The 20,156-nt window shown below is 48.6% G+C and overlaps 1 protein-coding gene across 1 annotated transcript; it reads right to left on the bottom strand.

Moving 5' to 3' along the window:
- Nucleotides 1-4,188: 4,188 nt before the first annotated feature.
- Nucleotides 4,189-20,071, bottom strand: RCC1L (RCC1 like). The gene is made up of 11 exons (XM_027445996.3): nucleotides 19,701-20,071; nucleotides 18,978-19,107; nucleotides 16,498-16,626; nucleotides 15,556-15,622; nucleotides 14,399-14,450; nucleotides 13,002-13,086; nucleotides 11,880-12,061; nucleotides 9,586-9,670; nucleotides 8,347-8,520; nucleotides 6,919-7,004; nucleotides 4,189-5,564 (listed from the first exon to the last, which is right to left on the bottom strand). The coding sequence occupies exons 1-11, from the start codon at nucleotides 20,007-20,009 to the stop codon at nucleotides 5,487-5,489; spliced, it is 1,377 nt and encodes a 458-aa protein (XP_027301797.3). The 5' UTR covers nucleotides 20,010-20,071; the 3' UTR covers nucleotides 4,189-5,486.
- Nucleotides 20,072-20,156: the final 85 nt, after the last annotated feature.

The raw sequence follows: 20,156 nt of genomic DNA, 5'->3' as shown, positions 1-20,156 counted from the left end.
TGGCTTGTGATTGTTTTTGAATTGTTCAGATCAGCAAAGTGACCCAGTGGGTTTTTGCTACGGCTGCAGGGCTGCTGGGGGCAGGACGCCTGGGAGGTGTCGGGGGGAACAAGCGGTTCTGCTCCTTTCGGTCAGTCCTGGTGCTGGAGAACCCGCTGGGGTTTGAACAGCTCCTTTAGGGTGCGAACCTCAGCGGTTTCCCTCCTGGGGCAGCGTGCTGCTGAGTCCAGCCCTGGTCCCCATTTGTAAACCCCAAAACCTCGCTGCTGCTGACACCCCGGTGCTGGCCCCGTGGCTGCGGGCAGTGGGGCTGTGAGGATGGCGTTTCGTGGGGGTGGGACAGGCGAGGGGTGGCCTGGCAGGGACCTGCAGCAGGGCCCTGATGTGGATGCCCTGTCTGAGCCTCTGGACGAGCTGTCTCCCTCCACCTCCACTAGCTACACACCCGCCTGTTCTCCCGGTGTTTTTTTTTCCCACTAAACCCAGGGGGTGCAATGCCCTTGCTTGGTCCTGTCGCTTGTCTCCTGCTCTTAGGGCACCGTAATGCACCTGAGGGGTTAATTTGGGGGATGGCGTTGAATGGAGGAACCCGATCATCCCCATCCGTACTTAGGGACAGATTTTGGGTTGGTTCCTGGGGCTGACAGGCACTGTGTTGTCAGCCCTGGGGTAATTCTGGGCTCACGCTGCAGCTGCACTGCACGGGGCAGTGTCACACCGTGTGGGTGCGGGTCAGCAGCCGGAGGGCACCGCCACCCCCTTGGTGTCTCACCTGGCTTCAGTAGCGCTCGGCATCTCCCTCCCCCTTCTTTTGGACTTGAGAAGCAGCCTGGATTTTCCCCAAACGCCCAGGATTGCCCGTAGTCATAGCAGTGCCCCAGATTTCCAGCAAGCAGAGGGGCTCCTGGTGCAGCATCTTCCCAGCGTCACCCAGGGTCTTGCCCCTGGCTGCTCCGGGTGGCCCAGCGGGGCAGCCCAGGGGCACACAGACCTTGGGGACCTTAAAGCCCCTTGTTTAGGTACCGCTGTCTCTGTAAAGTGAGTGAGATCCCGCTGCTGACCCCCGACACCCACCTGCCTGGCAGAGGCTGGGCTGGGGACAGGGGCACCCTCAGCACCCCGACCTCCCGCAGCCCCGCTCGGGACCCTTCATTTGGGGGAGTACAAAAAAAAAAAAAAAAAGCATTTTTATTTTTTCCCCCCTTTAACTACCAGACTGATGCAAACCAAGGCAGGGGCTCACCCTGAGCTGTGGGGGGGCTGCTGGCACTGGGGAGGCTGTGGGGCTACGAGGTGCAGGTGGCCCTGATACGGTGACACTTTCAAGCCCACTGCTGCCCAAGGGGCTCGGGCTGCAGCCAGCACAGTGCCCCGGGCGCGATGCGTGGAGCTGAGAAGTGGAGGCTTTGCTTTCCCAGCGAGTGCACACGCTTCTTTTCTTTGCTGGTCTTACGCTGAAAAGCTGAGATTTATGTACTGTATGGGGAAAAAAACAAAACAAAACAAAAACACACAAAACATACACAGAAAAAAAAAGAAAAAAAAAAACTAATGTTCCAAAACAAATGACAGTATATTTTGTACTTTGTAAAGTGTTAATTAAAATGAAAAAGAAAAAAAAATGAAACATACGCTGTCTGCTTTTGTACTGATCAAACTGATGAAAATAAAGCAGAGCTTGGCATTGTCTTTATAAGATGTAGCTCGCTTTTTTTTTTTTTTTTTTTTTTTTAAGATAGATCAGCCCATTTTTGACACTTCTGGCCAAATTTAAAGAGCATGTACCTAAGAATTTGGTATGGGATCATTAACCTTTGGTATGGGACCATTAACCTGAACATTTTCCAGACGAAAATTTTCATCTGGAAACAAGCACCAAGTGTTGGTGACATGCACCCTTAGTGCTGTGCCTTGAGAAAAAGCCATTGCAACACAAAACCAGCCCCTGTGGTCTCCCAGGCACATGGCTACTCACAAAAGAGACTGGGGTCTTGGGGTAAATGTGCAGGATTTTGGCTGTAAAACTGGAGCTTAGACTCCTAAAACTCCATTTGCTGATGGGGCCCTCTCATCAGTGGTTCTCCACCTTTACCCAAAGAGGCACAGACGCTGGGGGGTGGCCCAGCACACCACAAAAAAACACCACAAAATCTGGAGTGTGATGAGTCACGCCGAAGGAACATCGTTCCAGCGGCATTTCGAACGCCCCAGGCTAATTATTAGTTCTCTGAGTCACTTGTTTTTGAAGGATCCTGTGGAGAAAAGAGCTCACCATAACGTAGCAGGTGCCTAAAATAACTGGTTTCGGGGGCTCCGATTTGCCCCATCGCTGGGCTGGCTCCAGAGTGGAAATTCGGGTGAGTCCCTTGTCCTGCCCTGCCGCAGCCCACCGGGGTGCTTGGGGTGGTTCGTGCACGGCTCTGCTCAAGCAGCTCGTCCCGGGCTGCTTTCAGGCTATTTTAAGCCCAAACTGACAGCGCAAAGGTGTTTGGAGGGCGAATTACTCTTGCTAATCAATGCAAAATCAAGGAGGTTATTTTAGCTCTGATTTGAGCTGCTCCCCGTGTGCGTCTTGCGCCCACCCCTCTCTGCAGGTAGGTATATTTAGGGCTGGCTCGTCTGCGGCTCTGCAGGACGAAATGGTGCAAAGCTGCCTCCAGGCGCATCGTTCCCAGCTCCCCAGAGGGGTCCCTGCCCCTTGGCAGTGCTCGGACACGGCCCTGACCCATCCTGGGGGCGGCAGGAACCCCTCAGGACACAGCTTCCTTTGACTGGGGGTGGAAAGTAATTACTTTTCTATTATTTGCATCCTTTTTTATTTTGATACGTTCATCTTTATTGCCTTCTCAGTAGAAAACCAGTGCAGGGAAGGTTGTTGCTGGTTTATGAGGGCTGTGACAAGCGCCCCAGGAGTTCTCTGCTCATCCCTTCCCTCAGCACTTGGGGCCCAATGCGGGATGTGCTGGAGACAGGGCAGGAGAGCAGCCCCTGCACACACCCTGTTGGCAGCCGGGCAGCCTCAGGCTGTGCTGCATGAGCTGCCCAGCACGTGCAGCCTTTCACTGGCAAGTACAGGGGGAACTGGTGTCAGTCTGCCTCTGGAAACCAGCCCCGTTTTGCAGACAGTGCAAGATGCTGAATAACAAAGTGACAGGTGCCACGTTCAGTGGCTCTTGACAAGCTCTAACCTGATCTCATCACTCCAGCAACGCCCCTGTAACCAAAACGAGGGTTGGGTTTGATACTTGCCAGACCACAGGTCTCTGCCACCAACCCTATTCCCACCCCACTGTGTGTTAGTGAATGCCCACAGCCACTGCAGTGAAATTGCAACCCTCCCCAGTGCATTAAGCCATGTAACACTTCTATTCAGGGCTAAAGACCTTGCTGGCATTTAATTAACACACAGACTTTGCAATTTATTGCACAGCAAGACTGCAAGACAAGCAGGTAGGACATGGCACCAGGCCCCAGCCCAGCTCTCCAAGAGGCCGGAGCAGCGCTGGTGGCAGAGCAGCTGCAGGCCTGCAGAGGGCCCAGGCACCGAGCTGCAATCCTGCAGCCCCGGCAAACAGCAGCGTGCCCGAGGGAGTTGTTACAAACACCTTCCTTGCCAGATCTTTTTGTATTTATTTCCAATGCTTTAATAAGCTTCCTCATGTAAAAAGGGCACAGCTGCTCCCAGGAGGCCAACACGACACATTTGGGCAACTCAGGCTGCTCCCAGCAGCTGCAGAAGGTATAAATCAGGGCTCAGTTAATGGGAAGGCACAGCAGTGAACTGTCACAATCCAACATTCACAGATTGCTCTGCCCCAACCCACCACCACAACGCAAGGCTCAGAGCAATGTTAAGAGTAGCTCAAAGACAGGGTGGACTGCAAACTTTGGTTCACCTTCGTGATAGTTCATGTGAAGTCCTCCATAAGTTACTGCCTCAGCACAGAGCTCAGCCCCAAGCTCTGGTCAGGCTAACACAAAACCGATTTGGTACAGAAATCCAGCTAAGGGAGCTAAATACGGCACCCTCAGGAGCGTGGCTACTGGCCTACAGCAGTAGGGCTCCTCCTGGGGGAGGTATCACAGGTGACAGAAGTTCCTGCCACACCACACCAAAATGCCTGAATTTAAACACAGAACAGCCCCTCTGTGAAGTCAAATAACATTTCCATTATTAAGAAACAAAGATACAAAGACTTAATCACTTTATTTATAACAAATGCTTGCATTTTGCAAAAATAATAATAATAAACATATATTTAAAAATGTTATTATTTATTTATTTTTACAAAGCAGGAGTACCCCATACATAACTGACACAGCTACACCTGAGGTTGGGAGCATTTCACAAGGACCGTCCCACACTTGTGTGTGAGGCACATGCTGCTGCAGGCACATGCAGCTGCTGCTTCCCATCTCCTTTAGCTCACTGCACCCTAGATGAGCTTAACACAACTCCTCTGCTAAAAAGGCACCACAAAACAAGGCTGTGCCTACAGCCGGCTAAGGCTCACGCACTGCAGGAGAGCCAGGCTCAGCCCAGGGGCTCTTTGCAACTCAGAGCCCCCGTAACCCCAGGGACGAGGACTGCCAGGACTGCCCAAAAATCAAAGGCAGCAGTTTGTGATCAGCACACGGAGACCACTATGTGACAGTGAGTGCTGCTTATTTCCACTGCCTGAACATCAGCCCCACGTGCAGCTCAGAGGGACCTTTATGGAAGTAGGCTGGAAACAAAGATGCTGGACTGGCCCCTGCCCTTGGGCCTGTGCTTCCACAGCAGCAGCACTTTCCCCCTGCAGACAAGTTCCCACTCTCCCAGCGGGACAAACGTGTTCCCTGGATGTTCCTTGGCTGTTCAGTCTGCAGTGCACACGCAGAGCCTGTGGCAGGTGGCGTGCCCAGGGCTGTCTGCAGGCCCCTGGCCGTGTCCAGCTTCCACAGGGAACAGCAGCCTGGGCAGAGCACAGCGGGGGGGGATGCTGAGCAGAGCTGTGCTGGACTCCAACAGCCAGAATGAGTTTTCTTCCGCATAAAAAACTAGTAACTGTAAAGCTTTCCCTGGGGAAATAGCTTGGCTCAGTCCAATGCTGACACCCCAGAGCTGGTGACAAAGAAAGCACCCGTAAACGAATGCCCTGTGCTACAGATTTCACCTCACACCAGTCTTCCCTGAGGGAGATCTCTTCATCCTCACACACAGGATGCACCAGCTGCGGGCTGGGCCTCAGCCTCTTTGGGAGCTTGTCAGGAAGCAGCCAGAGCACTCCGTGCACTGCTGCCCTCCTCAGGGAGCATCCTTCCCTCCCACAGGCAGGCCGGGATGTTTCAGCAACGCAGAGATGAGAACACCCCGAGGCACTGCAGGGGCTGTCCCTGCCCACAGTCACTTCTTGCCTGGCTCCATGGAGCGAGTTTCCCTTTCCCAGACGCTCATCACCGAGCTCCCCGTCTTCAAGGCGCAGCGCCGAGGCCCAACAGCATTGCTAGGTGAAAGATTTAACCATGCTCACCATGTGATCCACGCCACACGCAACATCCACCACCTCACCGGGCACAGTCACCTGCATCAGAGCACAAGAGCAGATTATTTCTCAAGCCGGTACCTTGCACCCTATTTCCTATTTCTCATTCTCCCCCCACCCCCTCCCACTTAATATACCAGTTGCTTTTACAGGAACTCGCACCAACAGACTAGTCAGCTTGAGAACGCAGAGAAAGCAAGATCCAGCACCAGACGTGCCTGTGCATCAAACTGCCAAATATTCCCCTTCCCCCCTCTCAGGAGGGCACAAAGCTCAGGAAGGACAGAGAGAACCATCTCAGCAGCAGCCAGTGAGGAGACCAAAGCCTCAGCCCATCTGCTCAGCAGCAGCACAACCGACCAGAGCAAAATGCAGACAAGAGGATGAGGGCCTGCCCAAGCACCACAAGGATTAGCCTCTTCTCTCATCAGCAAGGACAGGAGAGATGCAAGAGCTTGGCTTCGCCTCAGGCAGTTTTTACTTTGCTGCTAAGCAGACCCAGCTCACCAACCAGAGCAGTTGCACTTCTTGCACTTCAAGTACACTTACAGCTCAAGGAAAGCTGAAGCTACAGAGGGCAAGATGCAAGCTTTTCCTCTGAGCTAAGGGAAAGTAGAGATTGCTCGCTCTAGAGTGGGAATTGACAGGAAAAGAGCCTGGTAACTGCCCTTGTTCTGGTACACGGCTGTACCATAATGGTACTTTGGTATCTCCTGGAGGAGCTGACTGCTGAAGAACTACCCTCAGCATCCACCCCGGAAAACCTGGACACGCCGTGCGTGGTGCAGTCAGACCCTGCTCAGCCACAACGGTGTGATTTCAGTCAGATGCTCCAGAGATAGCTTTGGGGGTTCCTTTTTAAGAGGAGAGCACATGCCAAAGAAACACATCCACTGTGGGTTCAGGCACACAGAAGGGGACTGCAGGATGGTCCAACTGGTCACCTCCATCCTCTCTTACATGGCCCCTGGTGGAGGCTGGGAGTATCTGTTGGGCTGAGCGCTGAACTCTGGAGCCAAGCTTTCCCACACCCCCCAGTCTAGCTCTCAAAGCCAAGAGGCTGACTGCCTCTCAAAGCCAAGAGGGAAGAGGCAGTCAGGCTGGGGACATGAGGAAGATGCCATTCCTTTGGTTCAGGAGTGATGGCACAGCACCAGGCCTTGCTTTGGGATCTGTAATCTATACTGAAAGAACAGAACCAGAAGACTCAAGTTTACTGAACACCTCCACCCCTAGAGCACACTAGGCAAGGATCTCTGGAAAAGAAAGCAGTCCTGCAGTTATCTGAGGTTTCCACTTCTTCCAAAATTACTTTAAACTATGCAGCAAGTGTTTCTCAGCCTCAGTATAACAAAGGTTCACTAAGAAGTACACTCTGGGTCTTAATCCTTACCCTCCATGGGAAATACTGGTCTTCCATTCTTCCAATTCCCAGGCACCCTCTTAGATTCTTGCCCCATACAAAGAGTTCTCCTCTGTCTATGTAGAGAGAAGAGAAGAAAAAAGAATAAAAATAGTCCTTTTTTTTTTTTTTAAATGAGACTGCCCTATTTGTGATGTTGGCAAGTGTGGCTACAGTGCTGCTGGGAGTATAAAGGGTTATACACACAGCATGAAAGCCCTGAAGTTCAGTTCCAAGCACAATAAATGTGCTTGTGCTTGGGGAAAGCGATGCCTAATGAGCAGGACAAGTAGCAAACTCTGAGCATAAGTCTGCCTTTGCCTTCCCTTCTTACAGCTCTTGCTTTGGAATTTTATTTGAAGAAAGAATGCAGCAGAAGAGATTCCAGGCAATCATTTGTAGTGAAGTGAATGATTTGCACTGGAAATTAAACAATTAGAGCTGACCCCAATAAGCTATCAGTAAGCAAGGCACTGAAACCTGCCCCAAGCCATCACCTGGACACAGGTTGTTCAGCTGCCTGACAGAAGTGACCTTCTAATAGTAGCTGGGGAAAAGAAAAGAGTCTTGTATTCGGCTGTATTGGAGAGAGAGCATTTGTTAGGCCTCTCAGCACACAGATCTCAGAAGTGTGCAAATCAACTGCACAGCACAGACAGCTAAACCCAGAACACCAGTACCACCTAGAGTGTAACTCTTCCTGGCTCACAGGGGACAGCAGTTACGAGCAGCCTGTGACCAGACTCAGCGTCACACCCACAGCTTCCCCAACAAGGACCAAGCACATCGGCACCCAGCACTTCCCATGAGCCAGCTATTGCTTTTGCTAACAAGTACACGGGCTCTCTGTGTTGCTGCCCCCTGCTGCCCATCTTTAAGTGACCTTCACATTCAGAACTTCCTTTAGAGACAGGCAAATGCACTGTGTACATACCAGACTGCCCTACCCTTAGCACACTAGATGTGTAGGTCTTCCACCTGAGCTTGCTAACTGGATTGGTGAGGGGGCAAGAAACCCCGACATCTCCCTCTGATTTAGACTCAGTTTTACTTTGCCCATTTATCACATGTACTCCTCTTGCTGCTGAAGTGTAACTGACTGACTTTGTACAAGGAAATTAAAAAACCTTCCTGGGTTTCCTGTTTGAGGTTTTTTTTTTTGTATTAGCATTTATTTAAGAAAGTGTTATTCTTCTAAGTCAGTCCTAGAAGTGACAAGTAGGTAAGAGCCCTACGTTCACATTGTAATGAGCTCAATCACAGCAGTACCTATGCTTAGAGACCATGCTGCCAACTGTGAACATGCTGTCTGTCCCTCCTGCTGTGTTCCAGTGTGGTTTAAGAAAGACCTTTTAGCTTTCAAAGCTGCCAATAATATAGCCACGTGACTTTCTCTTGACAGCAGAAGTAGAAACTTACTTGTAAGTGCTGCAAATTGGCTGAGTCCACAGCGAACATGAGCAACACGGACGTCCGGATTCAAGTCTGACCAGCCAAAGAGGCTGGGCGGGATCATCTCTGGCACTGCTGTTTCTGTTAGGTTTGGTCCTTTCCCAAGAATTCCATATCCCCAGACAAAAACATTTCCTTCTTCTGCATCACAATAAGAACAAATTCTGTAAGAACGTCTGTGCTTGTGAAATTCACACCACAACCAGAAGTTCATTAGATCCAAAGGTATGCTATCCTTTCTCCTACAGCAGACTAACTCCTTTTGAACATTTAGAAGTATAAAACAATGCATTTCCATCCAAATGCCTTCATTTATTTTTTTTCCTAAGCTGTGTAAGCCAGTCAAGCTTCATGGGCAAAACTTTCATGGGGGGGGAAAAGTGCCAACACAGTGCAGACTGGATAAAATACTTCAGCTGGAGGCTGAGTGTTTTATTATCACTGCTTTCTCCTTTGAGGCACAGCCAAAGCAGCGGCAGGCTGGTCGCCCTGCCTGGCGTTCTGCCTCCAGCTGGGTGCCTGGGAAAGGCAGCAGTTGGACAGCGTAAGACAGAGGAAGTTGCTATGACTGCCAGCCCCACTGCCTTCATACTAGCAGCTCCCATGTCATCACAGCAACAGCACCGTATAGAGGAACCTCTTCATCAAGAGGATCCTTCCTCAAACTAGTAGGATCCTTTCCCTCAATCCCTTATTCAGCGACTTTCAAGCTGTGCACTACTGGCCATCCCCAAAACTATTCCATAAGAAACCTGCTGCAGTTTCACTGTCCTCAGAACTCTCTGCTTTCCAGCCTGGTTTATCACGGTTTATTTACTTGTCAGACTTATACTGAGTCTGAAGGGATGTTCTCCCTCTCAAGCATTGCCTTCCTTCCTATATTCATCTTCATATAGGCCACACAGGGCCAATGTGATGAGAAAACAAGGGATCAGAGCAGCAGGCAGTGACCATGCTCTCCTAGCTTGCGTAAGCACCACCAACAGCACACACGTTTTCTACCAGCACAGGCTAGAAGAGATGCTCCATGGCTTGTGCAGAACCTCTCCAGAATTTTTTTTAAACCACAGTGTTCTCAGTCCCCCAGCTCTCCTCACACAAGCAGCGAGCCCTGCTTCCAGCAAACAAGATGCCTGCTCCAGTAAGTTACAGCCCACCCACTGGAGGGCCCTGCGTTAAGGAGCACAATTGTGGAAGCAACCTCACCTGTCAGCACAGCATTGCCCGTCCCTCCACATGCAGCCTCCTTTATCTTCCCGATCTTGAACGGCAAGTGCCTGGGAACGCTGACCTGCAGGAGGTTGCAAAGCGTCATTACAAAGTACTAAACTGGAAACAAGACATACATTTTTTAACTCGTCCTCTGGTTGTGGTAAGAGCTCACATACACTGACAACTTAAATGCAGACAGCCTTTGCTGCCTGAATAACAGAACAAACGCAAGTCCCAAGACTAAAAGAACTACATGAAATTCATTAAGGTTGAGAGCGCAGACACACCAGAAATAGCTACCCAGCAGAAAGCCTACGCAGGGCAGCAAAGCTGGGAGCACTTAAGGCCTGCTGGTGTCCCCAGCTCTGCAGGTCACACAGCACCAACGTCAGTACAAGACCACCCTGCCACAGCCTCCCAGTGGGCAAAGTCACCGAAATGCTCTGCAGCAGCATTTCTGAACACACCAAGGAAAGCCACTCAAAGAATATCAGTCTTATTCAGTAGGGTTGGGTACAACAGAAACCTACAGAGCTTGCCAGGTGTCAACACTGACCTCAGACACCACAGGTAACACCCAGCTCTGCACTTTCATAATTTGGATGTTATTTATGTGGTACCTAAAACCCCAGCTTTGGCAGGCGTGCCACTCATCTGCCTCAGACCTCCCTGACCTCAGTCAGGAGCACGCAGCCAGGAAGGTGCTACGCTGCTTAACCCGGCCACTGTCCTCAGGCCTCCCGGGTCCCAGCAATTAGCCCCACAGTAAGGGTAGGTCAGGAGTAGCCGGGGACACAAAGGTACCTATTTAATAACAGCCACACTAATGTAATTGCCTGCTCTTAGCCTTCTACCACAAATACTGAGTATTATGAATTCCCTGACTCTGTTTTCTGCACTGCCTCTAGGAGACCATCTGCCTAATGTCCTCAGTACTGCACCACTTAGTGTCAAGTCAGCACCATGTTCTTTCCCCCATGTAAGCTTGCTCCAAAAAAAAAAAAAAAAGAAAAACACCAAAAAAACCACTATCTTCAAAACACTGGGATTTGTTTAGAAGTCAGCTATAAACCTACTGAAGTAGCTGGTGAAAAATTCAGGCCCACAGCACAGAGCTCAACATTATGAAGTATGGAACTAAAGCAAGCAGCTTTTCTGCTGTATTGTATGTCTCAACAAAACCTTGATCAGAGTTTATCAAAGCAGCTGAAGAGCTAGAAGGACCCTCTGTGTACACTGCCTTCAATGGATTCTTCTGCAATATACTTTTTCTTCTTTCTACAGATCTTAAGAGTGCCTCAAAAATCTCTGTTTATAATTTACAAGTAGCAAGATTGTAGTCCCCACATACACTAGCTAACAGCCCAATACTCCATGCTGCAGGTCACAAAAAAAAAAAAATCAAAAATCTGAAAAATCAAAAGGCAATTCCCCTTTACTGCCCTTCAATATTCATCATAAGTGCCCAAGAAACTACAACAAAACAGGCACAGAACCAGTTTATAAATGGTCAATGAATTTCCTACTCAATGTTGACAGTGAGTGAGAACCAATCCAGTCCATGGGGTTTCAATGAGCAACCTCAAAAACCAAGTTACTACACTTCTGGGGCTGGCTATTTGTTGAGGTGCCTTTATACCTCAATTTTAAGTTGATGGGTACAATTACAGCATTATTTAAGGCAGAAAGTATTGGGAATTAATGCTGCTATGAAGCACGCTTTCAAAGATGTCTTCCGTTTCGTCACCTTCCTTTTTATCATCAGTTGCTTTCTGTGGTGGGGTAGAAGTTCAGGTGTTCCTTTACTGCGTCAGACTCTAAAGAGCCACACAATCCCACCAGGGCTGGTTGGAAGGCACTTCCAAGGGTCACCTGGACCAAAACCCTGCTCAAAGCAGGGCCATTCGAAGTTCTTGATTAGCCAGCCAAAAATCCTGCTTCTTCTGTCCAGAAACCAGCACAAACACTCAAACTGGATCTCCCTTGGTGCAAAGTCAGCAGACTGGGGATGAGGTCACAGGGTGTGCTCTTCCTTTGTAACTGACAAAGTGGTGTGAGGTCAGCCAAACCTCTGCCTGTCACCAGCTAGCTAACGTACTGCCCTAAAGCTACACCACCGTTTCAGACAGGTTGGCTTTATAAGCACTGGGAAAATCAGCCTGCTACTGGTGTTAGTTTATACTGATTTATACTGCTGTCAAATAAAAACTAAATAACAGAGCTGGGAGAAACGTGTCATATTTAACCGCATGATAACAAACATGTAAACCCTCCCCAGGCCAACTGACCTGCGTGGTTTCTGTGACAGATGCCAGCTGCAAGTACTCGGAATTCCCCCAGCCAAAGAGGTCTCCCTCATCTGAGACAGCCAGGCAACAGTCCCCGTAGGAAGAGACCTGGATAATGTTCACTCCAGCGATGTCACCACCTAGCTTCGTAGGAACACTAGTGATATTGTAGTGCCCAAGGCCTGAAAGGAAGAAGAGAGAGGTGATCAAGATTTTTTTTTTCAGAAATACTTTAATGCCCACATTGGACCATTTTGTCACATTACAGACCACTCATCTTTGTCTGTAACAACCAGCCCCAAACACCAGATCTGCTCTCTAGTACTCTCTAGAGTACAAAGCAACTTCACACAATCACACCTGGGAAAGTCTAGGCCCTGGTCTCTCATCTGCAAGAGTTTGAGAGCACTAACCAATCCAGGCAATTACCCTTAGAGAGGCAAACTTTCATAAAGCTGCTGCACCATGTCTTCTGCAAGAACAACCATGAGCGACAGCACACTGCAACATTTTAGACAACAGCAGGTGAAGTGGCAAAAGATGCTGGGAAGCAAGCACACTGCATGACAGCTGCCTGGACAAGAGGCCAGAAAGCAGATGACAAACAGGATGGGCTGTGGTATGCCTGCAGGAGAAAACCACAGGAAGAATCCAGCTTCAGGAGCTGGAGAAGGACTAAACGGTAGGAAATACTCTAGAAGAGTCCTCTGACAGCAAGAACCCGCCCAAAGATCCCATACTAAGACAGCAGCAGCCACCAAAGGTCTCTGAGCAGGAAGCAAAACAGACCCTGAAATGAGAATCAAGAAGCAAGATCTGCGCAGAACCAAGGAGCTCACTTTTGTGTGCCATTTCCACATTCCCTCTACACTGAGGTAGTAAATACAGAGTTCTCCTCAGACTGCATGTTTGGATGCATGCTTGGATTGCCAGCATGGCATCCTATAATGAACTGGTTTGTCTCTGTGTGGCTACCCAAGAGCATTGAGAACATCTGCACACAGCTGGAAACACCAGCCCCTTCGCATCCACACATGGAGACCAACATCCATCATGAGCTCTGGATGCAGACAGCTCGTTAAACTCATCAATCACTAGAGCACAGCTGAGCTCAGCTCCTACCTGTTTGTCCATCAGCTCCCCAACCGCATGCAAAGACCGTGCCTTTCTCGGTTCTAAACAGACTGTGGTCCTGGCCACACACAACCTGCACACAAACAAAAAGCCAGAGCTGGTCAGGAAAGGTCCCGTGTTCAGAATTGATTTAATGAAGCATTACAGGCAGACAAATTGAGCAATGAACCTCTACAATGTTTGGCAGCACAGATTTTTGACCTTTCCCTGCACATCCAATGGTTCTACAGACAGGGAAAGCTATGAACAGCATGAGATGGCACAATAAACAGAATTTTCTTCGTGGAAAGTGATGCTGCAGCTGACTTGGTCTCAGATCCAAAACAAGGTTTGGTTAACAGAAAGCTCAATTCAGCAGTGCAACGTAACAGAGCAGTAAAGAATAAATAAGAGCTCTCCCTTCCTTCCCAGAGCACTACCACGTGGCTCCCAGTGCCAGCTACAAACTGCCATTGATCCCCTGCCACGCGAGCACTCTAAGAACACATCTGTTCTCAAATGGACATTTATATGGAACCAGCAATCATGCCTGCCACAGGCCTGGCTTAAGTTAAAGCCTACATGTTCAGAAACAGAGCCTAAACATTAGCCAATGATTGCAGGGGTTAATCCACGAATTAAGAGATTGACTACCAAGAATTTTAAACATGTAGGTGCTGTGAAAGTACAAACAGGTACCATTTACTCAACTCCCCTTAAAAAAGCCATAAAGAGCATAAACAGAAGTTTATGAGCCCAAATCTAAACATAATTAAGATGTACCACGGTGGACTCTCATAGTGCTGACCTAAATCCTTGCCTTTGGGGAGACTGCCTGGAGCAGGAACAATGTACCCACAAAGCACTGTTACGGCTGCCCAGTCATACTAGCAAACATCTCCTGTGCCTGGAAGTGCTGCAACAGTGCGAAGAATCGGTGGCACGTACACTGCTCTGCAGTCCCTAAGCAGGTCTCGCAGCTCACTTTTGACATGAGGAAGGCAAAACTCAAAATAAAGCAGTTGCCAAGTGACCAGGACTCCCACAGCCTTTTCTGCTAAGCTGCTCCCCAGTCAGTCCCAGTGGCTGTTCCTCCCCTGAGGCAGGGCCCTGCAGGAGGCTGCTGCCAGCCCATTTCTCCAGCTTTTCTGTGGCCATCTGGATGGCAACACAACCTCTGGTGCTCCTCCCATCTCGGTGTCATCTGCAAAGCTGCAGAAGGCACACCCCACCCTCCAGACCATTAATGAAGCTGGTGCACAGGATGGGGCCCAGTGCCGACCCTGAAGTACACTTCAGGGATAAGGGATTATCAGCCCTTGGTGCCACTGACCACTGCCCTCTGGACCAGCCATTCAGCCAGATTTCAACCCACCTTCAAAATTAGGTTCAGGAGTTCCTCTTACCTGGACAACTCTGCTGTCAAAATCATTCAGCTGATGAATCAAATGGCTTTCACTGGACACCACCAAACAAACAACAACCAAGAAGAGAAAAGGCAACACAGCAGAATTCAGAGGACTGCAACTGGTTAGCGTGAAAGTAAACCTGCTTTCACTGAAAGCAACTTCACTAGGACAAGAGAGATTCTTTCACATTCTTATATATTCAGAAAGCACAGTTCCACTCTAAAATTCATTCTCCTCTTTAAGAAGTTAAGAACTGTCACTACTTAAATATAATCTTTTAGGGGAACTGGGGGTGCAAGCAGCCCTCAAACACCTTCCCTAGTCTGGAACGAGCACAGACATTCAGTAATACTGCAGCACCTATACAATGCTACGCTGAATTACAGACTGACCAGATTTAAACCCCAGAGCACGAACAAAGCAGCGTCAACATTCATTTTACTCTTTCATACAAAGAGGAATTCTGAACAAACCAACTGACTAAATTCCAGTATCCAGGTGAAAAAGAGCTGGCTAAACTACAGCTATTTTCTTAAACTCTACAGGCCAAGTCTCGAGGATTTAAGAGCAATCAGCAAGATCTCTTACAGGCCTTGCCAGGGAATCAGTAACTTTCAACATATTCCCACTACCCGCTTGCATCACTAGCGTCTTATCAAGTATTTTGAGCATGTGCTTTGGTGTAGCCTGCAAAAACACTACAAAGGAAAAGCAGTACAGATTCAAACAGTTACAGCAAAGAGACTCAGTAAAAGGATCTCTCTTTCATCATTACATGGCATTTCTAATGCCCTCGGAAACAGCACTTGCACACCCCTCTGAGAGGCTAAAGGGAAAAAGATATACTAACACCGATTACCTTGGGCTAGTTACAAAGGTTGGGTTTTCCTCGCTATGCCCTGTGAAAACTGTCAGATGCCGACAGCTTGTTCTATTTTATGAACATGGTCAGAAGAGCACTCGTGCCCAGCTTGGGTTTAAAGCCAGGCCCTTTGTATGATGCCTGCAGCATAAAAGCCTGTTCTCAGACTCTTTAATCTTGAACGGTATCCTTGTACCACCAGACTTTTCCTACCTCCAGGTTTTACTGAAGGGTTATTTTCATGCAATAATGTTTTTAACATTAAGAAAGATCAGATTCTTTGGATTCTCACCTGTAAATTTCATCTTCAACAATCTTCCGACCACACTGTCCGTAAGAATTGTTTCCCATGGTGAAGACTGAAAAACAATAATAAGATGCATGAGTTTTATTACTGCCCAGCCTCATTAAAGCTTCTTTGCAGGTACACAGAATATTTTCATGAGGTTCTCAGCACAAAAGATCAAACACAGTACTGTAAAAATTGGCATAAGCTTTCTTCAAAGCAAGTCCACTTAAATTCAAGTGCCCAAAGCCATTTTAGCCAACAATATCCAGGCGGTAGTGCTGCAGGCACAGGGCAGTACCTGGAGCCCAGTGGCTGTTTTTCATTAATTGCCTCGTTCAATCTGCCGTTACCAAGGAGACTCTGAAATAGATCAGCCTCCCACAGGAGCATTCAGGCAGCCAGCTCACCCAGTGATAAGCAGCACTGGATTGCTCTGTGCAGCGCTGAAGCCGCTGCACCAGAGTTACCAGAGACATGGAAAGCCAATTCACAAAGCAGATCTTCTGTATGAAGGCCTATTAATTCATGGCTTTTATAAATGCAGCACTCAGGGGCTTCATGGGGAAAGTAACACACAACTATTGGCATAGCCATCCAAAACAGAGTTCAAGAACACATCTGCCCGAACGAGACAAATAGCCTACACTTAAACGAGGCCTGGGGCTAAATAAACAAACCGTATTTTGTAATACTTGTAGCAAAAAAGCATCCAACACATTTACAGCTTGAGCCAAACGGTATGCAGAGCTCAACACCTGGTTATCAGCTGAGGCCTCTCCCTCCTAGGAGCAATCGCACGAAGGCCAGCAGCTACCTGCACCACATTTACAGTGCAACAGCCCACCTGGGGTCTAGTTCTCGAGGATATAAGGCAATCCTTCTCGGATTTTTTTAAATGAAAGCACAGTCAGGCATCCCTTGTCACCAGCACAGGCGATCCCATACCTCCTTCACTGTCCGTCAGGATCAGGGAATGGGCTCTCCCGCAGGACACCTGCAAGACTCGAGTCTGCTGCGGCTTCTCCAGCGGTAACGGAATTGGAGATGGTTCCAAGACATACTCGTAGCCTTTAGCTTAAGGAATAGAGAAAAATTAGGAAGTCAGTTCTATAAACCAAATTCATCAAATATTTGTTGATTACATCCTCCATACACAAACTGATCCCTATGTTGTTACAAAAGCAGATGTATTTTAGAAAGCCAGGATGCTGAACAAGTAAAATGGCAACTGATATTCACCACTGGGAGGAAGAGATTAAAAAAAAAAAAAAAGTGATGACTGAAGCCAGGAATCATAGCCTAATCAAAAATCCTAGAGACTGAACCATACTAAGGCTTCAGGTGGCCAGAACTGGGAAACTGAGGCTTTCAGACATATGTTCAACCACTTTGGTGAATAAAGCTGGATTACTAGAAAGCCTAACACTAAGCACAAACTAAAGTGCTCTGTACAACTGGGGATACTGCAAACAAGGTATAATATCAGCAACCACAAAAAGACAGCATGAAAGACAACCAAAAAATCTTAGGGCTTCATATTTAAAGAACAGCAGATTAAAGCCCTTTCAGAAACAGGCATGCAAGAAACATTAACAAGCAGGGCTCCACAAGGGATAAGAGATCTAAGGTTTAAGAAAGGAAATGACAGACTCAACTCCAAGCAGATTTAGTAACCTGAAGAATATGCAATCAGTTATGGTCAACTGGGGAAAAAAAAAAAAAGAACAGCAAAACAGAATCAGTACTTGGCAAAAGGTTAAGGTGAGATAAAAAGCTTTGATATCAAAGAAAACCACTTGAACAAGTAAAAGCAAATCCCAGAAGACCTGATGCAGCATTCTGCTCCCATGTAGCAGCATTTTAACTAGTTCTCACTGCCTTCAATTAGAAAAAGAAACAGAACACCTACACTACTCTTACAGTAAGACACTACTGGATGCGAGGAGAGGGGTCACAACCGGCTGTTTGCAAGTGGCCCGGCACGCAATGCAGCAGGGAGGGAAAGACAGCAAGGTCTGTACGTGTCTAAAGAGACATGGACATCACAAAGCAAGAGAACTTTTCCTGCTCTCTCTTCCTCCCTGTTCCTTCCAGTCAAGCCAGCAAGCTACAGGGATCTGTGGTAATTAACTCAGTGCCATCACTGATGATATCTGAAGGATCTCGGAGGAAAAGGAACAACAAGGTGGCTAAGGCAAGGAATGGTTAGTGTGAAATGTAAACAGTTTAGCTTAGAAGCAGCTGAAGTTAGACCATGAAATACAATGGCCTGGAAGCTGGTGGGTTGTAAGTTCTCCTGGAAACAGCTCTACACAGACACGGCATCAGAACAAGCAGGTAACAAACCAGGTTTGCAAAACCAAGTAACAAGCAACTTATCCAAAAGGAAGCCTGTCTGAGAGAAGTTAAATAAGGAACAGCAGCAATCCCACTGCTCTGCATATCGCTTTCAACAGCTCTCAAACGCTGTACATTCCCTTACTTTGGGCTTTAACTGCATAGCTATTTAACCTGTTTCTATCCTCCAGCAAAAATAATTGACACATGAGAGGAAAAACAAGAAAAAGACAGAACACTCCTGATATATGAGCAGGTGCAGAACTCAGAGTAAGAGCTAACACCTTTAAAAGCAAAACCAAATGGAGGTTCCTGTGGTCCCATCATTTTCCAGTTGCTGTTTAAGCCACACACATCTGCTGCACATGCAGACTCTTGGAAATCTATACAGGATTCTAGCAGCAATACACAGGAGTCCCGCTCTAAGCTTCAGCATCCTCCATAGCAACAATCATTTTCTTTTGGTTTGCTAGAACATTTAACCTTTTGCCCATAAAAGACACACCATACCTTGATGGATTAGGCTCTTACAAGGCATGAAACGGAAACAAATGGTTTTCTGCACAGAAACTATCTTCTCACATATATTTGAGAGCTTGTAAGACCAAATAACTGAATAAAGTGTTTTTCCTTCAAAACGCAATTTTGTATTAAAACAAAAAAAAGAAAACCTACAGCTTCACAAGTCTCCACTGACTTTGCCAGAAGACTTCTGTGGGAGAGTTAGTTCAGAGATCCAAAAGCAACAGAACTGAGCAAACCATCTTGCCAGAACCATTTTATTAATGAGCCCACTATCAAACTACGGGCTCAAAGCAGCACCCTAACCTGCAAACATGCACTTCTGCAGAAAAGCTGCTTCCACTTCAGTTATAGCCAAGTAAGGACACAAGTATAGTGCATAGAACAGATGGATCTCTCAAACAGTTACAGTGAAAACAACAGCCATATTAAAAAGAAATATAAATTTAAAAAGAAGTATGGCCCTGTGGTCTGCATCACCCCATGAACGTTTCCATGCCCCTGACCCATGCCACATGTATCCTGCAGTGCCACCCCATCAGTCCTTACAGGACCTCAATCCTTACTTCTGTCTCTTATGCTCCTCTGAAATCCAAGCTGGGAGTCCTTGTTCAGCCCCATGCCCCACACTTTGGTGATATCGGTGGTGTTAGAGGACAGCAGCGTGAATCCATAGCCACAGGCAGCAGAGGTGATCTTTGAAGGCAAACAAAAAGCATAATGTTCAGTAATAAAATACTGTTTAGGAAAATAAGTTCGGCTGCAGACTGTTTTGTCATTAGCAACTCTTTAAGCCATGTCTAAATGCAGCCCAAATTCATGGCCCTTGGGAAAACGACCAAAAATCATGTTTAGTGATTAGCATAATGGTGTAATCACAAGCCTAACGTTAGCGATTTCAGCGATTTCGTGTTTTGCTTTTGTGCTTGTACAATTGCTTCTGGACCCATTCAGACACAACAGCAAAACCTATTTGCTGACCCACATCGGGAGGTTTAAATAATAAAAAGGGAAAATATTAGGGGATAACAGCCCCATGTTGCTCTTTTTGCCCGAGGCCCAGCCGTTTGCCCTGCCTCGAGCCGGCCAGCAGAGCACGAGCCCTGATGCACGGAGACAAAAACACAGTAAATACAGCAGGAGCTTCTATTTTCCCTCAGAAAAGCCCAAAAACCTACCAACACCGCCTGCTGCGACAACCAACCCCCCTCCTGCTATCAGGGGCCTGTCGGGGGCACACACACCCGCTCGCGCCCGTATCGCCTATCGCGACAGAGCCCCCCCGGCACCTTGCCGTCCGTCTCCAGCCGGTACGGTGTCGGCTGCACCCGCCTCGGCCGCTTCCAGCCCGCGTCCGGCCTCACGAAGCTGGGGACGCCCAGGGCGCCCGCCAGGCAGAAGCCCCAGACGAAGACGCGGCCCCGGCGCCGCGCCGCCTTCCCCGCGTACTGGAACACCGGGGCCGCCTCGTCGGCCTCCCGCAGCTGCCGGGAGCTCGGCGGCCCCGCCGGCCGGGCAAAGCCGCGGTGGGAGGGAGGAGAGGGAGGAGGCGGCGGCGGCCGCCAGGCCCCGCTCAGCGCCCGCCTTAGCGCCGCCATCGCCGCCTCAGGCGCCCGCCGCCATTTTGTCGCCCCCTCACCCGCCGCCCGCTCTGCGCGTGCGCCATGCGCGGCGCTGTCCCGCCCTGTGGAGGCGATGCCTGCCTTAAAGCGGCCATGGCGGCCGGCAGGGAATCCCACAATCAT

The sequence above is a fragment of the Anas platyrhynchos genome, chromosome 20 (genome assembly GCF_047663525.1).
Source record: "Anas platyrhynchos isolate ZD024472 breed Pekin duck chromosome 20, IASCAAS_PekinDuck_T2T, whole genome shotgun sequence".
Lineage (NCBI taxonomy): Eukaryota > Metazoa > Chordata > Aves > Anseriformes > Anatidae > Anas > Anas platyrhynchos.
The sequence above is the reverse complement of the archived record's forward strand: the minus strand, read 5'-3'. Positions and strand labels throughout refer to the sequence as shown.

Excerpts from the sequence above, each read along its gene's own strand:
- RCC1L (XM_027445996.3), bottom strand. The coding sequence starts at position 20,009 with ATGGCGGCGCTAAGGCGGGCGCTGAGCGGGGCCTGGCGGCCGCCGCCG. Across the intron at positions 14,451-15,555 it reads GTTGAAGATGAAATTTACAG|TGAAAGCCATTTGATTCATC; the intron begins GTGAGAATCCAA and ends GGTGGTGTCCAG. Across the intron at positions 7,005-8,346 it reads CCAATTTGCAGCACTTACAA|ACAGAGGAGAACTCTTTGTA; the intron begins GTAAGTTTCTAC and ends CTCTCTACATAG.